At 39.7% G+C, this 20539-nt stretch overlaps 1 protein-coding gene across 6 annotated transcripts in view; it reads left to right on the forward strand.

Annotated features, from left to right (window-relative positions):
• The window catches only part of FARP1 (FERM, ARH/RhoGEF and pleckstrin domain protein 1), a 175613-nt gene that overhangs the window by 111918 nt on the left and 43156 nt on the right, over positions 1–20539 (forward strand). For 5 of the 6 annotated variants that reach the window (XM_026858571.1, XM_026858557.1, XM_026858564.1 and 2 more), the window contains exons 4-13: positions 322–364; positions 1474–1552; positions 3939–4036; positions 8750–8864; positions 9994–10141; positions 12747–12842; positions 13351–13514; positions 15134–15202; positions 15920–15995; positions 18158–18398. In XM_026858571.1, coding sequence (XP_026714372.1) covers positions 322–364; positions 1474–1552; positions 3939–4036; positions 8750–8864; positions 9994–10141; positions 12747–12842; positions 13351–13514; positions 15134–15202; positions 15920–15995; positions 18158–18398 — 1129 coding nt within the window. The remainder of the gene's footprint in view (positions 1–321; positions 365–1473; positions 1553–3938; positions 4037–8749; positions 8865–9993; positions 10142–12746; positions 12843–13350; positions 13515–15133; positions 15203–15919; positions 15996–18157; positions 18399–20539) is intronic. The other variant, XM_026858549.1, reaches the window with a different exon arrangement.

Consider the following 20539-nt stretch of genomic DNA (forward strand, 5'->3'; position numbering starts at 1 on the left):
ATGAGTGGTACCTGACCAAATGTGCTGTGATTGTTGGTATCCAAGCCAAGTGAGGGGGAGATTTCCTCACTGTTTTCCAGCTTTCTGAATCTGTACTGCTTCAAAAGCTGTGTCACAGTGACAGTTCATTAACAGTGCTGTTTCCTGAGCATCTTCCAGAGTTTGGGGGAGAAAACCCACTAGGTATACTTAGGGAGAGCATGATGACCACACTGGAAAAAAATAAATAAGTGACTGTAATCTAAGGAGTGCAATGAAAAATGCTCCTCTGCAAATGATAGTTTGTTTGGAGATGATGACACCACCTTCTTTTGTTTTCAGGTGTGGCTTGATCTTTTGAAGCCTGTTATGAAACAGATTAGAAGTAAGTACTTCCTTGCTGTCATTTATTTTGTCAGTCTGAGAGTACTTGAATAAATTAGGACTCTGTCAGTTGGGATCTTTATCTTCTCAACTTTCTTCACTGAATTTTGTTTGGATTATCTTTTATTTGTGGTCTGTTCTTAAAAGATGTACTCTGCATGCTGTGAAATTATATCACAAGAACATATGAAGGGGCTGACCCAGTAGGAGGCTGAGACTTAGTGAATCACTAGAAGAGGCAGTGGTGACAATGGAGGGAACAATTTTGTAGAGAAAAAAAAGAGTGCAGTAAAAGCAGGATTAAAGGAAGCATACATTGTCAAAAGGCAGCAGTAATCAGGATAAGCGAGAAAGAACAGGAAGACATTACTGGGAAGGAGCTAGCAAATACTTTACAACTGTGTGGATCATTGCTGCAGAACTTGTTACTGTCTTGAGACCAGGAGGATAGGGCCAACAGGGAAACTTTTGGTGGCTGGTGGGAAAGGACAGGAAACCGTAAATAGCTATCAGCTCTGGGAAGAGTAGAAGTGAAAGGGAAGGTTTTGGTAATTCTGTTTCTCCATTAAATATCAGCAAAGTTCTTAACTTATTTGAGCTTTGCCACTGAGATTAAGTTTTCCTAGGTGCCTCTCTGGTCATAATAGTCTGAATGTATGCTCTGGCACCTCTCCCTCTCCTGAAAGAGAGAGGCATTAGTCCTTTTGTCACTGGTCATACTTGTAAGAGTCAGAACAAATGTGCTGCTGTTAAAACAGAAATAGGAATTGACTAGTAGACTTGAAAAATAGAGTGTATTTTAGCTCCCTCCTGTTCTGAAGCAAGGAGGATAGACACACATAATGTATTTTATTTGTTCAACTGATGTAATTACTAAAACCAGACTTAGTTTTGGCAGAGTATCCTTCAACCAAGTTACTGGTGTATTTTATTGTGTGTAAATTTTGTTGTGCAATCTCTAAATAACCTGAATACTAACAAAGGACAGGAGGTTATAATTTATGTATGCACTACAGGTTCCATGAATCATCCCTTGTACATCATTCTGTGTAATAAGATTTGGCCAGCATGTCACTGATGTTCACTAACTTACTTTGACATTTCCCCTAGGACCAAAGCACGTTGTTGTAAAATTTGTGGTAAAATTCTTCCCACCTGACCATGCTCAGCTGCAGGAGGAACTGACAAGGTTAGTAGCTGCATGACTGGGGTTTCTTTGTTCAATCTCTGGTGGACAGAGGGGAGAACATGGAATCTGAGATGGTTGTGTGAGGATCAGTGTTAGTATTAGCTTGATGCTGTTTGCCCCCACCTTGAATGCACCTCAAAAATAGGCCCTAAGATTGGTTGCAGTCTGTGCTGAGGGACTTCACAAAGTGCAAGAGTCCTTTGCCTCCTTGGATTTGGGGTCCTGGGAGAGTTTTGCTCACCCCAAGAGAAGGCAGTTCAGCAGCATAGTTCTGCAAGCCCCTTTGGCAGTGGTATTGGAAGGGAGCTGACTAAGGGATGGGTTGGCAACCTGGGGTTCTCCTCATGTGGACACATGTGACTGCACCCGTGTTTGGGAGAGAGTTGTTTTGGATGAACTGCCAAGTTGCAGCAGCATTGGACCCTATTTGTACACCCAACACAAATGCCAAAGATGCAAATGCACAGATGGAAGTGTGACTTTGAAGATGGAGAACTGAAAAGGAGAGGGAATAAAATGAAAAGAGGAAGGTAGAGAAAAATGCACACATATGCAGAAGAGTACCTTAAAGATGTATTTATTTTCAGTGCATTTCAAAAACTTCATTTAAGCTCTGAATTTCACACTGCACTGGCATAGAGTCATATTTCTCTGTGAATAAATATGTATATGAGGAACCTATTAAGGTTCTTCCTAATTAACAGGTCCTTCCTTTATGGTCAGAAACATTGTTTTGTTGCAGTATTTCTTCACTGCAACTTGTCAACTCTTACTGATCTACAATATTATTATTTTTAATTACATTTTTTCATTCTGATTCAGTATTTTCATTATTAGTTTTTATTTTCAATCTTTCCACAAAGAGCTCTTCTGTCCTTATAACCTGCTTTATAAAGAACAAGTCACGCTTTGTGATATTCTGTGTTTATCTCTGTCTTATTTTGGCAATAGAGCAATGGAATGGAAAAAAAAAGATATTATTGATATCTCTTGCTGGCCTGGACAGAGAAAAGTAGAAAAGTAGGGTAGATAGAAGGAATATTTTATTTAAAGACTGAGTAAAACCAATAAAAGGATGAATGAAAACTCACAAAGTGATGTTGCTAATGAAACATTTCTGTTTCCAAATAGATATTCTGCATATCAGTTGCTTAGTATGTGAACTAAAAATTAATTTTTGGTGAGCTCTTTCTGCACCTAGAGACATGTCTCCGAATCGTAATGACTCAGTTAGATTTTAAATATGTATGCTAGGGACCTTGAATATATGTACACAGCAGTGTGTAGGATGGGAAGCATATCTGCAGTGAACAGCTTCATCACTTGAAGAAGCAGAGAATACAACACTTGTGTGCTATGTTCTTCTCCTAGGGTGAATTTTGTATGGGTAAGCAGATGCCTGCAGGTTTTAAAAGGACATTATTTAGATCTGCTGTATTATTTCATGTACTGTGTGTGTTTCCATACTCCTCAAAGCAGCTTGCCCTTTTCATTTAATTTACCTACATCTTCTCATTCAGAAACTCACTGTTCAAATGAGAGCTTTTCACTGAACCTATTAAAATCTAGTCTTAATAAAAACTATTGAGATCCTAGTATGAGTTCTCCAGAGGAGCTGAAGTCTTTGGAAGGGTTTTTAAGATGTCTAACCAGGTTTCATACCAACTGGTAGCTCATTTTGTTTCTAGGGAAAAATTTGGTGCTGGGTAGAACTAAGCAATTTCAATTCCTGTTGAAGCTAGAAGAAATTTAAATGTTGAAATAATGTCATGGACCTATGTTGTCTCTGCACTTAAACTGATGATGTATTGCCCTGTGTGGCTGAGGTGGTTTGGAGGCGATGTTAAAAATGGCTGGTGCACAGGCAGTGCAGTTAATGGGGCCACAAAAGTACCAGAGCTAGCTAGAGCTGTTTGATCAAGATTTTGCTCCTCGTTTCCAGGTAAGTGCCAAGGTGGAAGTTGAGAGTTCTCCTTGTATTCTACAAGAACTAACTGATAACTCTAAATCACTGGTTTATCAGGCATTTCTTCATAGTTACAAGCAGCTCCATTATCTAGTGCTGCTTGCTGTGCGGTTGCTGAGCACTTAATAGCTGTCACATTTACTTCCACTGTCATATCTAATTGCTCTGGTTCCAAGGGAAGGAAGGAGAGAGAAAAAGAGAGATATCTTGGTTCTGCAAAGCAGCCACCGTGTAAGACTCTAATGGCTGTAATACAGTAGCTGTTATGTTTTATTTAGCCTCTAAACAGGAAATTCAGATCACATCTGTAGATTCCAAAAACTGAAAGGAACATGTAGTCAAAACCAGAGTTGGCACTAAAATACTTTTCTGTCTTTCCCTTATGCTTTGTGTAACTCTTTGTTCACTTCTGTTTTGCAGGTACCTATTTGCATTGCAAGTGAAGCAGGACCTGGCACAGGGAAGGCTAACGTGTAATGATACCAGCACTGCCCTTTTAATCTCGCACATAGTACAGTGTAAGTTCCCTTTTTCCTTCTTTCTGGGAGGATAAACAGATTGATTGTTTGGACATGCTTTGCTGGGTTACCTGTTAGTAGATGCTGTAGGGACAGGTTTAAGCCATATAGGCAATTCATTGTATTTCTGTATAATGGCATTCAAATACAGATAATATACTCTTTCAAATAAAGAAGAGCTCTTGAACACTGGATTTGCATTTTTAAAGTACTGGATTTGATAGTCTGCCTATGAGGATTTTAAAAGCAAACTTTGCAGATCGTGGCAAACAGGTTAAATTCTCTGGAATTCCTGTTTTATTATACTATGTATAATGTCAGCAGAGCATTCAAATTCCTGGAGATCTGTATGCTGTCTATAAAATGTCATAAATATACGTGCTTAGAATGCCAGACTAAATCACAATCCTAAGAGGAAACTGATAGAGAAGAAAAAAACCAACAGATTTTGAGCCTTTTTTTTTTAATTGTGAAGTATGCACAGTAAGACTGTTCAGTTCAGTAGAATCATACGTTAACTTTGTTCTTCACATCAAAGCTTCTTTTAGCTTCCAGATCCCTTGAAAGGCAGCGTATGCTTTCCATTTCAAGACTTTATGGATACTCATCTTGAGAATAACAGTAGGAAAAAATACTTAGCATTATAGCAGGTATAATGATTGGAATAGACCATTGTTTTGAATGGTCGTTACACAATTCAGTATTGTATATTTCCACTGAAATGCTGTTGTATGGAAATTGCAGTCAACAAAGACTTTCAGAATCTCTGTAGTGACAAACAGATAAATCTCATGATCCTTTGTCATAGTCAGTTTGAGTGTTAGGGCAGTGTCTCATTAATTGCTGTTGGAAAGGCAGGTGTTGCATGTTTTTCTATTTGCTGTGGTCATTGTTGCCCAGGGTGACTGAGTAGCAATAAGAAGCTGTTCAACAGCCTTTGTGAAATTCTATTCCTTGTACCGTTTTAAAACTGACTATTTTTGCAGTACAGACTTTAAAAAAAAAAAAAATTAAAAAAAAAATATATATATATATTTGGCTAGCAACTTTTTGTGTCTTTTAGTTTTTTCCTGTTTCAGTGTCCAGTATGCCAACTGTAGTTCTTTCCTTGGCTGAGCTTGTTCTAACTTCCTTTCATCTCAGACAAAAAAGTCTTGATTATTTGGGGGAAACTGAGTAGTATTTGTTACACTGCATTCTAGGAGGGTGTCTTTTCCTATTAAATGCCTGTGCACCAAACAAAGGTGTTGGGGAGAGGACACCCTAATACATGTGTGTCTCTTCATTTAAGATATTTCTTCACGATCATCCTCTCTTGAGCTCTTATACTTTATATGTATTATTTTCCTTATGATTTCTGCTTAGATTCTATGTCATGTCTTACTCATCCCTTATTGATTACTCAATTAAGTTCTTCACTGAACCATCTACAGCTCTGGTCTCTGAACTGCTCAGACTGCAACTGCTTGTTTTCCTAAAGCAACAACATAAGAGGATAAAATACAGGATGTCCTTTCACCTTTACAAGCTGTCCCTTTCCCTTCTCCCCACAGTCAAACTCAAATTTACTTCAGTGTTTTCTCAAAATTCTTCTGTTACAGACCTGGCCATTGCCCCTGACACACCTATGCAGGCCAGAAAGAAGCATTTCATTTCAAAGTCTGCAAAAATGGCAAATTACCACCATCGATTGCTCTTATGATGCTGAGATGCATTAAACTGTTGGATTAAATAATTTTCCTTAGTTGCTGGAAATGATCATGATGCATTTGAAATCTTTCTAGTTCTTTTTGAAATCTTTCTAGTTCTTTGTCCCTTTCACCTGTGAGCTTGAGGTTCAGATTGATTCTGAACTGGGATTTTTAGGAATCAGGTAATACTCTTCTTATGGGGAGAGTAAGATAAGATACTTCTGTACTGAAAAATTGAGTTTTTCCATCATGTCAGAAGGAGAGAGGTGAGAGATTCATCATGCAGAAGTGGAACAGTATTCACACTATCTGAACTGCTATTTTGGACAGAGGGATGTTGTGCCTCATGGTGCACCTGCAGTGCTGCTTCCCCTCGCCATCTCCTCATTGCAAACTGCACCATGCTTTTTGCTATTTATGATTTTTCCTCTCTCCCTTTTTTGTGTAATAATGTTTGCTAGAAACCTCTTCTAGAAGTTTACAACTGTTTCATCCATCTTGTTTTCTCATTAACATTTTCTTGTGAAAATTTTCTCTGGTAAGAGTCTATAGCTGTATCTTACCCACATGACTGTCTTTTGCTTGTTACTCAGTAGCAAAAAAATATTACGTATTTGTCTGCAACAAAAATAAAACTAGACAGCTGATAAGAATAATGATATTAAAGTGGAAAGATTGAGGATGCAGGAGGTTAGGTTATCGATGCTGTACCTACGAGTGGTTTCTGTATTATGTCTACAAGCTTATGTCAGTGTTATGGACTGTTATTTATATGAAATCATAACATGACAGCAAATAGGGTTCTGTTAAATTAACGTGTATTACAGAATGAAATTTATATTTGAAACATTCTATTTAAAAATACCTTAAAAGCATTGTAGAAAGTGTTAGAAGTGAGAGGACACTTTGATACTGCAAATGATGCAGTAAAGTGAGTATGTGAAGTAAGAAGATGGACATTAAAGGAAAAGAGGGGAAAGACAAAGCATTAGACATATCAAAATTGCTAATACAGACAGAATACAGCATGGTGTAATACACTTGGCAAGGTAAGAGAAAAGGGAACATAAGCGGAAATCCATCTTCGGCTAAAACACATGAGAAGATTTTAAAGAAGAGTTATATGTGAGGTTAACGATATCCAAAATATAACTCCCTCTTATTCTAGAGGGAGTGCTACTAGAAAGGCATTTAAGGTGGAAAATAGGACTAAGGAGAGAAGTAAAAGCTATTGAATATGAGGTCAGAGAGAACAAATTCAGAAGTAACTTGAAAGCCAGGAGGACAATTTTGGTAATGGATTTACAGCTGACAAATGTGGAGAACATTATAGAAATCATGTAGAGGTACTCTTGGCTCTGAAGAAAGCCCTGCAGAAGGTGATTTAAGTCCATCCATGTACAAGGACGTAAAGGTTATGAACTGCATTTCAAAGAATCAAGGCCCCTGTTATTTGAGGTGTTGCAAATGTAGGTGGGCTTATAGCTTTATTAAAGAGAAACTCGCCTTTCATTTGAGCTAGGGTTAAAAAAGGACCCTAAAGATTTTTGATGCTAAGGTGAGTAAAACTGATGTGAGGGAGCTGTTTCTGAGATGGAGACAGAAGGGACATTTGTACAAAAGAGAAATCTCACAGATTCTGTAGTATTTCTGTTGTCTCAAAGAATGATTCAGAGCAGACGGGATGAAGGAGGGGTGGAAGTCAGTCAGTCTCAGTTATCAACTCTTTTCCACCTCTTACCTCCAAAGTATAAGAAGTCATCCTGTGGCTGCAGGCAATTTAGGTTGAAGGGCTACTGCTCTGTCATTCATAGATGCTTTAGTCCCCATCTTCCCTGCCTACGCAAGGTTGTTGCTCCCCCTCTGCATTTGTGGGTACATCTGATCACAGGCAAACTTTTGTCATAAATCACTCATGGTGTTTTAAACATCGTCTGAAATCTTTCTTAAAGCCAGCTGATTTTGGACAGAACTGGTTTAAGGGTTCATTTATACAGACAGAATAAGATGAGGATGAAGCAAGCATCTGAGCTTGGGCCTGTGATTTCCTAGGTCAACTGCACAACATGTCTGACTGTAACCTGGATTTAATTTGAGGGTGCTGCATTTTAATTTCACTGACATTATTAAGGTACCAGCCTTTGTTGTAGTGATATGCTATTCCAGCAGGTTTTTAGGCAGAAGCAGCTACACTGTTTCGTGAAAAAGCTAATAACAAGATTTTCAGAGGCATTCCAAGAATAGCAGGCAACAAGATAGTAATCTGGCACACCCACGTAGATTTCCTCACCAAAAAAAAAAAAAAAGAGGGAAAAATTAAAAAAAAAAGTCTCAAATCTCCCTGAATGGGCTGAAAAATGAAAGGTGGGTGTGACATACTGTTGCACACATGGTATTGAATAATTGCAGCAGATGGGAGCAACTTTGAGGAGGAGGGAGACAGAATGTGTCTCAAACTGCTGCAAAACTAGAAGAAGACAAATGTTTCATAACCCCATGAGGTGGAATACATGCCTGTTCAAATAAGCAAACAAAACCATCTTTCAGATTTTCCCCAAAAGGTTACATTGTATGGGACATGGGCCTGAGGAGGAAGCTTGTGCTTGGCTGCTCCAGGCAAAGGCACCTGAGCACCATTGATGCATGTGAGAGAGATGGATGAGTTCTGCTGAATTAGTGCTGTCCTCCCTGTCACACCCGCACGAATCCCATACATAAGTAAAGGCAGTGCTGTGATGACTTCATTTGTTCAGTTGACATCAAACAGCTGCTTTCTTGGTTGGGATGGATGGGGAGAATCCTTGGGCTTCCTCTCATGTATCAGATACTAAGACAGAGGAGAAAGGAGAAATGTGTGGAAGACAATGTAGTGGGAATCTGAACCAAAAACCATGACACAGCTTGCAAAAAACTGTTAGCTTCTCTGGCCTCTTCCCAGCCATCTGCACCTTTTGGATTGCCTGAAGAATTCAGATTTAATGTAAAATATGTTTTAATAGACTTTTCTTGAAATTCTCCATAGCTGAGATTGGGGACTTTGATGAAACCATAGACCGTGAACACTTAGCGAAGAACAAGTATATACCTCAGCAAGAAGCACTAGAAGACAAAATTATGGAATTTCACCGTAGCCACATGTAAGACTTTTCTGTTCTTGTTATTGGCCTTATCTTCCTTTAAATAAAGAATTCCTGTAAATACATGCTAGATCATAAGTACAAAAGAGATTTTGGACCCCTGAGTTTCTCAAAGGTTACTTCTCAAAAACATTCAAGCCTATGAATTTCCTGAAGGTTACTCCTGCCCTTCTCCCATCATCATAACAAGATATTTAAAGAGCAATTGATTTTGATATTCATTCAAGCATGCCATTATTTTACACTCTGTTTCATACAAAACGTTTCATTGCATGCACGTATGATTGGAAATGATGACTGATTAGTCAGACACTTCTGACTGCAGTCTTTTTGATTTCAAGGACATTGAATGTTGCCTTCTCACCTTTCCATGCTATATTTAGAGGTGGGTGAAGAAGCAGTTTAATGATAGTTTTAGGAAAAGCACAATACTTGCAGAATTAGGGATTTGGGGGAATAGGATTCAAGATGATGACGCAGATTGGTATCCTGAGATCTGGAGACAAGACTAGTAGTAAGAAGATGGATAAAAGAATTACGAATAAGGCATAGAATGGGGTTTTTTTTTTCTGTTGAGACCACTTTTTCATTTTGAACTACATTGAATTAGATATGAGTAGTATAGGGAGTTCTACAGCAGTACTAATCAAAACTTTTACATAATTTCATCATAATTACTTTAGTGCTTACGGGTTCCCAACATTTATGTTAAGTTTTTTTTATGTCTTCTGTTTTACTTCATTTTGGTATTGCATTCACTTTTTAAATTAACAGCATCCTCACATACTTCTATTTATAATTTTTTTTAGGAACACAGCATGTTTTTTTCAATGAAAAATATAAGAGGTAGTGAATTCTGTTAAACGTAGCTGTATCAGGTGTCTCAGAATTGGAGCAATCAAAATTTCTTATAGACTGTAAAATCTGTGGATTCTTTGGTATTGTTTTAAACTAAGATAAAGTTGTTCTAGCTGATATAAATCTGGGGACATAGAAAAACCATACGGATATTATACTCTGACAGGTTTCAGTCTCTTTGATTAAATGGCTCTTTGTTCTCTGGAGGACCTGTTGATCTCTATTAAAAGGTGTGAAGAATTTGTGTGACTCCTCTGTTTTCTTTCTCAAGGGGACAGACACCAGCAGAGTCTGACTTCCAGCTTTTGGAGATTGCCCGTCGACTGGAGATGTATGGAATACGCTTGCATCCAGCCAAGGACAGGGAAGGGACAAAAATTAACCTGGCTGTTGCCAACACAGGCATTCTGGTGTTTCAGGTTAGAGCTGCTCAGGACACGACTTTGTACTTTATAAGGCGGAGAGATATCTTACAGCAACAAGAATTCAGGACATCAGCCTTGTCTAAAAATGTGATTGGGAAAACTTCCAATTTTTTTTCTAAAAATGACCTTAAACCTTTTATAGCTGCATTAGGTCCTTCACTTCCAGGGTCTCTTACCTTATTTGCATGCACAGGGTAGAACTCCATCTACAGCCACAGTGTGCTGTTCTAGATGCAAACTGATCCACAGCTCACATTTTGCAATCTGGTCATGCTGACACCTCCTGCATATAGGAGCAGGTAGGTCTTGCAAGCATGGTGCATACTAAATGGGTGTGAAGGAGGGACAAATAAAATAGACAACTGGAGTACATAGAGAAGGATGTAGGTAGTGGATGTAAGCTGTCCGTAATATTACTCTATCAGAGTTTTTACAATTTTCTTGACCAGTGCTGGCCATTCTGTCTTTGCTGAATCTATGAATCCTACTTCTTTTCCTAAAAGATCCAAAGAATTTCCTTAGATTTCCCTCTCCCCTCCCCCTCCTCTCCCCATAAATTTATCAAATTCTTGTTCTGCAGTTCCCCTTACCTAAATAACAAGTTGGGCTTTTACAGTTGTGAAGGTACTGATAGTCAGCTACTATAGACTGCTTTCACTTCAGATGAACTACTGTCTACTAGCATCCAAAATGCTACTTACTTTACTCTGTGTTAAAAACAGTAAGTAAACTGTTCTTTAAAATGTCCATTTTTACAATTATCAAAAAAAGACTATTCATTTTAACTGTTTGACTATGCTTAAGATACTAGTGTTTCCAACCTTATAAAGTACATTGAGTCCTTTTTTAAAGAAAACCAACAGCAACAAACCAACCTAGAAATATGTCTGACCCAGATGCTCTGAGATCTATATTTAAAATAAATAAATAAAATTAAGAAAACCCTGATAACTACATGGGTAGCTAGTAAAATGCCAAAACTGAAGTATAGGTTGAAACATAAGAACACCAGGATGTTAGAAATGCACATAACTAAAATAATTGTGTGTTCTAGCCCTTCCCCTGCTACTCGACAGTATTTTCATCAGCTGAATTAATGAATTGCAAAGCCTTATAAATTAAGACTGTCTTAAGCTGAAAGTATATGTCCACACAAAACATCATGAACCTCACTGAGTCAGCTGGGATCCTTTCATAAAAATGTAGCTGCTGGTTGAAGGCTCAAGGCCTCATTTGTAAAGCTCTAAAACTCAGCAATCTCCTCCTGTCCTAATGTGTTTGGGACGTTCAAAATGGGGTGGGGTGTTTAACTTTCAGAAAAGCTTGGAAAGTTTGCTGGATCAAGCTCCAAGACTGGATGCTGAAAAGGCAGTCAGGCTCTGACCTGCTGGAATCACCCCATCAGTAGGCATCTGACAGTAGGTGTAGAGCTTCCTTCAAGCACTTCATAGGGCAAGAGCCTTAAGTTCATCTTTTTATTTTCAATATAACTGAAATTGAAATATGAAGACCTCAAGGAAAATAAAGGTTCACTCATAAATGGCATAAAGAGTAGTCAGACACTTATTTTAAAGCCTGCCATTTATTTAGAAATCAGTGTCAGTTCTGCTGAATATTCTAGGGGAGATTAATTATGTAATTCTTAGACAGCAGGTTGATTTAGCAGAGATCATCACACTGTCATTACTCCTACGTCCGTCTGGTAACGGCACCCAAATCAGCATAGATTTCTACATTTAGCAGTCCTGTAGTAGCTCCCCAAAACTTCTGTGCTGTGCTGTAGGCATGTTTGTATTGAAGTCTTTACTGAACAAACTGCTGTAATAAATATTTTTTAATAATACCTCCAATACTTTCTAACATAGATTAAGCACGAGACTTCTGGGGGGTAGTGGCTGATGCTGCAGTGGCTGGGAATTGTAGTCTTTTGGAGATAATTCCTCTCATGTTTGCTGTTTGCTTCTGGTTTTTGGTTGCCTTTTTTTGGGAAAAGCATTTCATGACTCTTCAGAGACAAGTAAGTTATTTAGGTTCCTTTTATTTCTGTTGCTCACTATGAAAGGTCAAAATACTCCCAGTATTTTATACTTCCAATGTAAAACTTTCATTTGCATTCTTCCCCAGTTCAGTGTATATTTAAAGGGGTGTTTATTTTGCCCTGTAGACAGAGAGGAAGGAAATCTACCCCATCTGTAATGTGTCTGGATTCCCTGCGTTCTCTGTAGCTGGTGGAAAGAGGAGGTGGCACTTTTGGGAGGTGACTTAGTCCACTGAAAATCTGAGTTTACATAGTGGAACAAGATAACATCATCTTGCCAAAAGCTGGGCCTCCCTGTTTTGTGCAGTGATAACTGGGTCAGATACTTTCACATCAACTCAGTATACCTAGTCCTAGAAATATGCAAGAGTTTAATGATAAGTACCTGCTTTCAGTCACAGCACCAGATGCTTATGGTTTGTGGTATCAGAGAATGAATGTTAAGAAATACATAATTTCAAGTCAAGTGATAGATTAATTTATAACAAGCTTTCTTTAGTGGTTTAGATTTTTCCATTCAGATCTGGAATGCTTAAACTCTGCTGGCTTTGTTCTCTGTAGGGTCACACCAAGATCAATGCCTTCAATTGGGCTAAGGTCCGAAAGCTGAGCTTCAAGAGGAAACGTTTTCTTATCAAACTACGGCCTGATGTGAATGTAAGTCCTTGTCAGGAACTGATGAAGTTGATGAAAGGTTATTTGGTAGATTTCTACTTGCAGATCAAACATACATGTTTATCACTCAAGAAGATGATGATTTTTTTTTTTTTTAAATTAATTTCTAATGTTCGCTGTTAGTACTGCACGCATCAACCTGGCATCTCAGGTGAGCAGTCCTAGCAAAGGACATGTAAACTAAGTGTCACAGAGTTGTCTTATGGATGCAACTCTGGTACTATATCATCAATTATTTCTCATTAATGTTAAGACCACTACTCTATCTCTGTCATATTTGTCAATGAAAGGAAGTTTGAGCAATAGCTCTGGTACTGTCAGGCAGATTACTGGTGTCTCAAAGTGGGAAGGATAGGGCCTGTTAGGACTGAAAGCCAATAAGTTGGGAAAAAGAGGGAGTTTTTTGTAGCATGGTGCCTGTTTTGACAGTGCATCTCCGTAATGTATGTTGCTTGCTTGCTTACGTTGCAAATGCTATCTCAATTTTCAGAGTTCGTTCCAGGACACCCTGGAATTCCTTATGGCCAGTCGAGATTTTTGCAAGTCTTTCTGGAAGATCTGTGTGGAGCATCATGCCTTTTTCAGGCTTTTTGAGGAACCTAAACCAAAGCCTAAACCTGTTCTTTTTTCTAGAGGTTCATCATTTAGGTTCAGGTAAGACCTGCATTGTTCTTTCCACCTTTGTTATGTCCTCATTTCAAAATTGCATCCATAATGATCTAGGATTAAACCTATTATTTTCAGCTCCCCTTTTTACATTGTAGTTTGCTGACATTTTCCATGGCATCTTCTCAGCCAGAACAGTGCAGAGAACACTGTAGGGAAAAAGCCTGCTTCAATTTTGTAGTAGCTGTTGCAGAGTAGCTTTCTGGAAGTCAGCTATAAAGTGTATAGGTTCCAACTGGCTTCACATAACAAAATCCACCTGTGTCCTAAGCAACACTAGCTAGCAACTTTTTTGACACTCTTTGATGCTCTGCTTCTAGGATGGAATCTTTCCTATGTATCAGAGTAGATTTGTATTTGCATTGCATGTTCCTGTGGTAAATCCATCTCTGTGCAGTTAAAAGCAATGGCTTGTCTTTATACTGAGACCTCTATGTTTGCAAAGGGTTTATGTGAGATGACCACTTATGCTAAGACCAAGTCTACCTGCAATATTGTTAGACCTATAGAAAAGTTTTTAATAGTTGGGTTATTGGGTTTTTTTCTTACACTGCCAGAAGTCTCACTGTAGATATTGTATTGTGTATGCCAGGGGGAAGATCCTTTTATTGTTACAGTTTATTTTGTTTGAAAAGCTGATACAAGTTGAACAGCCCAGAAACCCTCTTTGCTGAGATAAACTGTACACTCCAGTTGCCTTGCACAAGAAGATAGTAGATATGGCCATTCTAACTGTCTTTCCACTTTGTTTCCTGCCTGCAAAGTAAATCAATTAAGATGGAAGGACGTGTCTTAGAGTAAACAAGCTATCGTTTGTTAAGTTTCTGCCTGAGTAAGTAGAAGACTGTAGGGGCATTCAAAGTACCTCCTGGTTTGAAGAGTAGGCTTTGGCTGTATCCTCTACTCACTGTGGTCTGTGCTACATACATTCAGTAACTTTTTCCAGGCCTTGTGGTAATTCAGTTAGTTGAAAGCCTGTAATGAATGGGAAGAATTTAGTTCTCTGTGAGCATTTTTGAGGTGTGGGTTTCCTTTACTGCTCTCAGTTCCCTTTGGAGTTTATAACTTTGCACAATAGGAAGTGCTGGGATTTCTCACTACTTTTTCATGACCTGTAGCAGAAGAGGAGAAGGCAATTTCTAGCTTAAATCTCTGCAGAAAATGTATATATGATTAGCTATGTGTTTAATAGTAGCAACTGAGTCATGAAATAGATTTCAGCAGTTTTCATCTTGGTTCCAGGGTTTACTGATACCAGGTAAGGCAGGTATTTGACTCAGAAGGATTCAAGAATATTTTTTGTTCATGAGAGGAGAACTTTACCTCTGCTTCACTTTCTTTTGTGGTGACTTCCCAGCTGAATTAAAGCAGTTCTGAAATGGCCACAAAAAGTAGATCCATAGCAAAAAAAGAAGCAAGTAACATGCAAAGTGATAAAAATCTGTGTGTATCTAACAAGGTTACCTTCCTTATGATCTTATGTGAGCTTCTGCTGATAGGGACAAATACTTTTCTGGTTGCTGTGACTTCATATGCAGGTTACATACATGTTTATGATGACCAGGTGGTATATTGTATTAAATATATTAACTGTGGTTTTCTTCCAGTGGTCGGACTCAGAAGCAAGTTCTTGACTATGTTAAAGAAGGAGGACACAAAAAAGTGCAGTTTGAGAGGTGAGAGAAAATAAATGAACTATGCCAATATGTTTTAATCAAAGAAAAGTAATGATTTCCAGTTAGTTATATTCTAAGATCTCGGCACCAGTCCAAGTAAAAAATTCCTTCTTTGTTGGTTTGATAGTTTATCGCTTGTATAATATCCCCCTGGTCCTGAATGTTTGGCAGAAGTTAGCATAACCTGTAGTTTGCTTAAAATCAATAGTGTTCAATCTGTTTTTCAGCAATGAATGTCCTACCATCACAGGTAACTTCCTCCCATATTGATTTGCACCCTCTTTGGTAGGATGTGTTTATGTATGTGGACAGTGATGTTCACCACAGATTAAAGCTGAAAGTAACAGGAATAGGTATAGGTCTCCAGGGAAAGCTTCCAACTTGCTAGAGCCAGTTCTGTCTGAACTCATCTTGCTCATGGTGAGTTGAAAGTAGTGGCCAAAATGCTACAAAGACTGTGACATTCATTGCTTATGACTCATGTTCTGGTGATAGACCATTTTTGCTTCAGTCCCTCTCCCTTTTCTTACAATGGTATGTTTGCAACACATAGAGTGTTTAAATTTTACAGAAAGGAGGAATGTTAATCTGCTTTGGAGCAAACTTTTATAAAAGCTTCTATTCAAAGGTTTGATTTTAAAGGAGGCATGTCTCTGGATTCATGTTTGTAGAAAAAACCAAAATGGCTTCTTACTGTTATTTTCCTTTTATCTCCAGGAAACACAGCAAGATTCATTCCATCAGGAGTCTGAGTGCACAGCCTTCAGAACAGCATACAGAGGTGCCAAAACAAGTCAGTGATGTTGTTGAAACCCTGGGTCATGCCTTTTAAACATTTCTTGTTAGATTACCCTGCACTGATTGCTGTTTTGAAACTCTAGGAGCCATGGGTGTCATAAGTTTTAGGTTCTGCAAGTGGAACAGAGTCATTTCTGCTGTGGAACAGCATTGCTTCCAGACAGCCAGACAAATATAAATAGTGAGCTGTCTGAGTTGTACTAATGACCATCTGAAAAATTGCAGTCCATAGTGTTACTGCTGGGGTCCTAGGTTGTAGCTGGTTATTGCATTCTTTTCTTTTACTAGGGCGTCTTGGTTGTCCATGAAAAGGTGTTTTGTTGTATTAAACAGGGAGGAGAAGAATTATTTCCTCAGAAAAATTACAGCTCTCAACTTTAAGCCATTATCTCTGGTAGATACCTAATGGTGGTTTTTTTTATGTTAATAGCTGTTATGCATTAGGAGTTTGAAAATCAGCAACCCAGTAGTGGCAAGGTTGCAGCAGTTGCATATTCACAGGTCCAGCTAGTAGTAAGGCTGAGCATGTATTCACTATAGGCCCTGCAAAAATGCATATATACAATATATATACACATATACATATAGCCAGCCACACAGGTAAGCACAAACAGAAAACAGCACTCCCACAAGCACAAACAGTGCTAATGGCCTCACCCTGTTCCACTGTGGCTGATCAGTTCATTCATGGAAAATACGTATACATATATACGATGTGGTTCTCTCCTGCAACTAGTATTAGACACTCAGGCAACTGGTATTAGACACTCGAGTAGCAGGCCCCTGGATCCCCAGGTCTCCCAGTGGCTGGAACCTGGATGTACAAGCCCCCAGGGCTCACAACCCCACTCCAATTGCTGGTACTCAGCTCTACAGACACAGGTGCTCAAGTACACGCGCGCGCGCACACACACACACACACACACACACACGGTTCTTCCAGTAATTCATCTTAGACACTCAGGCTATCCAGTAATGGACACTTGAATCCTCTGATTTCCAGTTACCTCATACACATGCAAAAGTGTCTCTCCAATAGCTGGTACAGACTTAGGACATTGCCAGTAATTGACCCCAGGCCCCATGGCCTTTCCGGTGTCTGGCCTGACTTATGGCTGCTGCAGAACTTGGCTCCCAGCTCTCTTATCCCACTCATCACCTAGTCCAGTTTAATTGTCTGTTTGCAGACAATTACACACTGACCTACCCACACAACCAATGTGCACATGTTCTGGTCTCCCCTGTTGCTGGCATCCTGGAAACACCCAGACGAGGGCCTGGTGCCTCTCCTGGGACAGGCCTCAGAGGAGGCAGGCCGGGGAGCTCCATTTTCCTGACTAAGTTATTGGGGTTCCTCCACCTGTCAGCGTTTCTCACTACTCATCTGTGTTTGTGGAAGTGAATCTTTAATCCCATAACCTTATGTTAGGTGAAGCTTAGATGGCAGGAGCAAGCTACTAGGTTAATGTATTTAAACCTTCACCTTCCTTGCATTGCTTCCTTTTGATATTCACAAGCTCTCTCATTTCTGAAAATCTAAGAACTTCAGAGAATTCTGTTATAAATGCAGGCCATTTCAAATATCTTTTAGCATTTTAATATTGCTAAGACAAGCTCAGGTAGATGGAGCATGGCTAATGGGCAGATTCAACATATTTATGTGTACAGAAAAGCCAGCCCATGGCAGGTATGCTCCAGGGGTTAAATGTGGGGTGCTTAAAAGCCCACACATGGCTTTTTTAGTGTCTATAAGTAGGCTGTGTAGAATTTGTCTTACGTGTTTATCTTTTCCTCCAGCTTCTCAGAGTAGTGTGAAGAGGTTGATGTTCTCAGAGAGTTGATGGCTGCTTTAGGGCATGGAAACACCTCAAATACCCCTTTTCACATATCAGCACATTCTGTATGCCTTCTCTTCCCTTGCTTAGCTTATGTATTTTTCTGTTCTTCAAGATCAGAGACCTCTTTTTTAATTCTAATTCATTTTGAAGCTGAGGTTACCTCTTCTACTTTCAAGAGACTCTTACATTGCTGCAGATGCAGTGCAAAGTTCTGGTGCATAATTACACGTAGCCTTTCCCCTCTGGCTCCCTTCCCTCCCAAACCTCTCCCCTCCCACCCCTCCCTCCCCCTTTGTCTCCCCCTCTTTTATCTTTCCAGAGCTCTAGCTTTGCCTGCGGAGACGACAGTGATGCTGCAGCAGTGCAGAGCTCCCGGCAAGGAAAGGAACTGAAAGCTTCAACAGAAGACACTGGACAGCACAAGAGCCCTTCCTTGAAGAAAAGCCCAAAGGAAGGCAGAAAGGTGGATGGAGCAGTGGTGTCAACAGTGGAGGAAGAAGAGGAGGCTGCTAAGGACAGGATGCAGCAGAACAGACCTCAATCACAGCAACCAAGCACAGGTCCAGCTTCCAGGGCTGCTCATGGCAGCAGCACCTCCATTCCTTTCATTGACTGCAGTGATGTAGATAGCGAGTATGATCTCCTCAGAGGACAAATAACCCGGTCATATTCCCAAACAAATGACAATTATGAGGGTGATTTGACCAGTGGTGCCTGTATTCACTACAGAGATGAAAATCGCAATAGAACTAGATATAGGGATTCCTCAGCCTCTCTAAAGTCTTCTCAGTATCTCTCTGAAGAGTACCTTGATGATAACCCAGGTGATCTCTCCTTCTACACTGGGGAAAGCCCCAGGATGCCAAGGCACAGCTCACTGGTTGATGAAATGTTTAGAGGGCCAGGGAGCCGTAGTCCACTGGCCACTCCTTTGCCTCCCAGTAGCAAAGGGTCAAGTCCTAACAGGAGCCTGAGTAGAACTGGCTCTCAGGGTTATGTCTCAGAAAATGGGCATGACTGCAGGGCGAGGACTGGGGAGGAGGACAGCCATGCCAGTAGCTGTCATGGGTATTGCAGATACTCTCCAGGTTCTCAGCGGCCTCGTGCACAGAAAATCCCAAATCTCTGCAATAAATCAGTTACAGATCCATTTATCCTAAGCCAGATATCCTCAACCCCTGGGCAGGAGTATAGATCAGAGATATATTGTAAAGGAGGCGGAGTGGCTAAGATGTCTTCTCCAGAAGGCAAAATGATGGCCAATGGTATGCCAGCTGGGGCACAGCCAAAGCAGAGCCCAGTCATACAGTCACTGCATGCCAGTGGCGTGATGGATCACATGGCTGCAATTCAGATGATGGAGGGCTCTACCAGCAGTGGGACAGAATCTAGCGATTCTGACTCAGAAATCATTAACCCCTTCACTCACCCCCTGGTGTTTGGAAATCCCATTGTGCTGAGTTCCTCTCCCATGCCTAGAAATAAGTACTCCTTTGGAAGCCTTCAGCTTGAGGAGGAGGTAGAGGAGGATGTGTCTGTTGGCCTCAGTGATGAAGATGGTGTGCAGGTTTTCAGCTGCTAGGGACCGGGACATATGAGACCAGTGGATACTGTGATTGCTCATTAGAATGGTTGTTATCTTCTGGGGCTCATGAAGAGTGGCTGGTAATCATTTCAGCGCATGGGCTGTTTCAAATGCTATCCTTGCACTGACCAGCCAGAGGGAAAGGATGCTAGAAATACAATACTAATTCTCAGTGAAGCTTAACAGTAATGCATCTCCTCTGAAAGGCAGGAGGAGAGGAAAATTACTATTGAATTAGATACCTTTGTAAGACTTTATACACTCACTTATTCTTTGTATGAAGTCATATTTTAGGTATATATCGTAGCTTCTTTGACACTTGACTAGTTATTTTGACAAAACAAACAAAAATGAAATTAAGTAGGTACGTTGTGCTCTTTTATATGTCTATTACATTTTTTTTTCTCTCCCATATAAGGAGAGCAACTTATGAGTGCCTCAACAGAGTTAGGGGAAAAAAATTTAAACTTACGGCCAAATGCAGGCAGCTTGATATTCAAGACCAAGACTTGCTGAAATCTTGAAATATGCTGGAAAATCATTTCATAGCAAGAATGTGTTTGGTCTACTCATCTTCATAACTCATTTTATAATCTTAACTGATGAACTGAGGATAGAAATTAGGCACGTGTACAGGAACAATGACAGTATTGGCTTTTTCTTCAGTGGGTTCAACAGGCTGATTTGGTGATGGAGATTTTGAAAATCCAAACTCTTCCTTGGGCGAGAGAGAGAACCAGATGAAAGATATAATTCAAGTGGAAAAAAAACTTAGATTGAAACAGCTCTAGTGAAGAGTGGTATGAATTTGACTTTCAAGGCAATTCTTTCTATCCTTTATCAGTGTGGTATAAAGATTTTCTCCCCTTATTCTTTCAGTGGAATTACTATGGAGACATCAAAGTTCCGTTGTGGGTGATTTTTGGTGGGGGGTTTGGAGGTGTGGTGGCTGTTTAATTTTATTTTTTGCTTTGATCATAAAAAGTCTTTATCTGTACAGGATCCAATTAGTCTGTCATAGACTATTTTTTCAATAGTGCCACCTCATAAATTTTTCATCCCCTGACAAAGTGAGTGATGGGACTAGCTGTGGTCCAGGCTGATTGTCTTCTATAC

Source organism: Athene cunicularia (assembly GCF_003259725.1).
Source record: "Athene cunicularia isolate RWA chromosome 1 unlocalized genomic scaffold, athCun1 chr1_part1, whole genome shotgun sequence".
Lineage (NCBI taxonomy): Eukaryota > Metazoa > Chordata > Aves > Strigiformes > Strigidae > Athene > Athene cunicularia.